This window comes from Alosa pseudoharengus, unplaced genomic scaffold (assembly GCF_046254945.1).
Source record: "Alosa pseudoharengus isolate Yale_2024_CS ecotype anadromous, Long Island Sound unplaced genomic scaffold, YU_APseudo_1.1 YU_APseudo_1.1_scf_7, whole genome shotgun sequence".
Lineage (NCBI taxonomy): Eukaryota > Metazoa > Chordata > Actinopteri > Clupeiformes > Clupeidae > Alosa > Alosa pseudoharengus.
Window position 1 is genome coordinate 4,187,121 of NW_027468859.1, and position 2,500 is coordinate 4,189,620.

General features: G+C 47.5%; 1 protein-coding gene across 3 annotated transcripts in view; it reads left to right on the forward strand.

Moving 5' to 3' along the window:
• The window catches only part of LOC143110206 (rho-associated protein kinase 2-like), a 55,606-nt gene that overhangs the window by 19,862 nt on the left and 33,244 nt on the right, over nt 1–2,500 (forward strand). For all 3 annotated transcript variants that reach the window (XM_076273091.1, XM_076273089.1, XM_076273090.1), the window contains exon 9: nt 1,682–1,841. In XM_076273091.1, the coding sequence (XP_076129206.1) occupies nt 1,682–1,841 (160 nt within the window). The remainder of the gene's footprint in view (nt 1–1,681; nt 1,842–2,500) is intronic.

The following is a 2,500-nucleotide window of genomic DNA, read 5'->3' on the forward strand; positions in this document are numbered from 1 at the left end:
CAAAGTGAAAGTTCACTGCACATGATCCACCAAAGAAGAGAAAGGTTTGGGAGAGGCCGCATCCCTTGTCCCTTCAGGACTTGCTAACCTTGCTTAGCCTCGCTAGCTTTCAGTCCTAGCTTAGCCTGATAACCTTTGCAGGCTTAGATGACAGACTTGCTAACCTAGTTTAGCCTTGCTATCTGGCTGTACTAGCTTAGCCTGGCTTTGCAGGCTTAGATGACAAATACAAATCATCAGTTTTACTTGTTAACCCCCTAGTCAGATTAGCGACAGGAGGCAGCAAAAAAGCTACCAGCCGCCATTTCTTTTCAATCAGAGTTGGTGTTTTGCAGAGACAAGAGACTAGTGGTCATTACTGTACATTGCCGGCTAGGCCAAAGTTGCCGAGAGTCTATTTTACGCAAATCCTGAACAACACGTGGACTGCCAATCTGACTGCAGTATGTGGTGTGATCTGACATCAGTAAAGGAAGGTAGAGGCTCCTTAAAAATGCTCTCTTGGAGCTTCACTGTGAAAATGTCTCATGATGGGCTTTGCTGTTCCCTTTACTGCGTCCTGTCTGTTATCTTGGAATCTGTCATCTCTCCTGCTAGTCTGTCCCTGATGTTTGCTCTCTGTGGTCCCAGCTACTGAGCGTAGCCGTAGATCCCTAATGGCTGTCAGGAGCCAACATGGCCGACATAGCTGTGTATGCATGCAAGCTTGTGTTCTGGCCTGGCCAGACACACCGGGACAGTTCTCTCAGCTGGAGTGGGCTTTGGCTGGACTGAGTGTTGGGCCTCAGTTAAGGCCCCAGTGTGTTTGTCTGAGTTTGTGTGTGTGTGTGTGTGTGTATTTTAGGTTTAAAGAGCTCAGTGTGTGTGAAAGACTCAGTATGTCTCAGTCCCACAAAGCAGGTACTGTGGAGGGAGGAGTGGCTCGTCGGGTAATACCTGCAGTTGTGAATAACATGCAGAGTCACACACACACACACACACACACACACACACACACACACACACACACACACACACACACACACACACACACACACACACACACACACACACACACAGATTTAGACTCACAAGCACGGCTGTTGACCCAAGAGTGAAGCTGACTGAATTCATTTTCATGTAACTTCATGTTTACTGTAAGACAACTCCCCCTCTCCTCTCTCTTTTCTCCCTAAGTCTCTCTCTCTCCCCCTCTCCTCTCTCTTTTCTCCCTAAGTCTCTCTCTCTCCCCCTCTCCTCTCTCTTTTCTCCCTAAGTCTCTCTCTCTCCCCCTCTCCTCTCTCTTTTCTCCGTTAGTCTCTCTCTCTCCCCTCTTCTCTCTCTTTTCTCCCTTAGTCTCTCTCTCCCTCTCTTTACTGGCATCTTTGTCTTCCCCGCATCTTCCTCTCTCTCTCTGTCCCATCTCTCTCCCTCAGTCATGACTTGGCATTTTTAGTAAAGGGCCGATCAACATGAATACTAATTATGCCACTAAAATGAAATTCCAGTGACTGAACGAAGAGCCACAATGACAGCCTTCTCTCTCTCTCTTTCTCTCTCTCTCTACTCCCTCTCTTTCCCTACTCCCTCCTTCTTAGCTGTGGCCACAGTGACATAGACACCATTAACTTTTACAGAATGTCTCTCTCTCTCTCTCTCCCTCTCTTTAATAATCCCTCTCTCTCTCTCTCTCTCTCTCTAGCCGTGGCCCCAGTGGTGCCTGAGTTGAATAGTGACATAGACACCAGTAACTTTGACGACATTGAGGATGAGAAGCGTGATGTGGAGACCTTCCCCACGCCCCGAGCCTTTGCAGGCAACCAGCTGCCCTTCGTGGGCTTCACCTACTTCAAAGAGGACCAGTGAGTATCACTGTACGTGTGTGTGTGTGTGTGTGTGTGTGTGTGTGTGTGTGTGTGTGTGTGTGTTTGTGTGCTCGTGTGTGTGTGTGAAAGAGAGAGAATGTCGGTGTGTGTTGGTGTGTATGCAGGAGATCTGTGTGTGTGTGTGTGTGTGTGTGTGTGTGTGTGTGTGTGTCTGTGTGTGTATTTGTGTGTGTGTGTGTGCGTGTGTGTGCGTGCGTGTGTGTGTGTGTGCTCGTGTGTGTGTGTGAAAGAGAGAGAATGTCGGTGTGTGTTGGTGTGTATGCAGGAGATCTGTGTGTGTGTGTGTGTGTGTGTGTGTGTGTGTCTGTGTGTGTATTTGTGTGTGTGTGTGTGCGTGTGTTTGTGGTCTGGTCAATGTCTGTTGCTCGATGTGTTTACATAGAAGTTATTACTAAAACTTAATTGGAGTTATTGTTACGTTGGAGGTGTTTGTAATGTGTATCTCTTCACATAACAAATGGCTTCTGCTGGTGAAAGCTGCTGAAGTATTTATTTATCTCTGAAAAATAGTCTTTGTCTGTGTGAGTTTATGTGTGTGTGTGTGTGTGTGTGTGTGTGTGTGTGTGTGTGTGTGTGTGTGTGTGTGTGTGTGTGTGTGTGTGTGTGTGTGTGTGTGTGTGTGTGTGTGTGTGTGT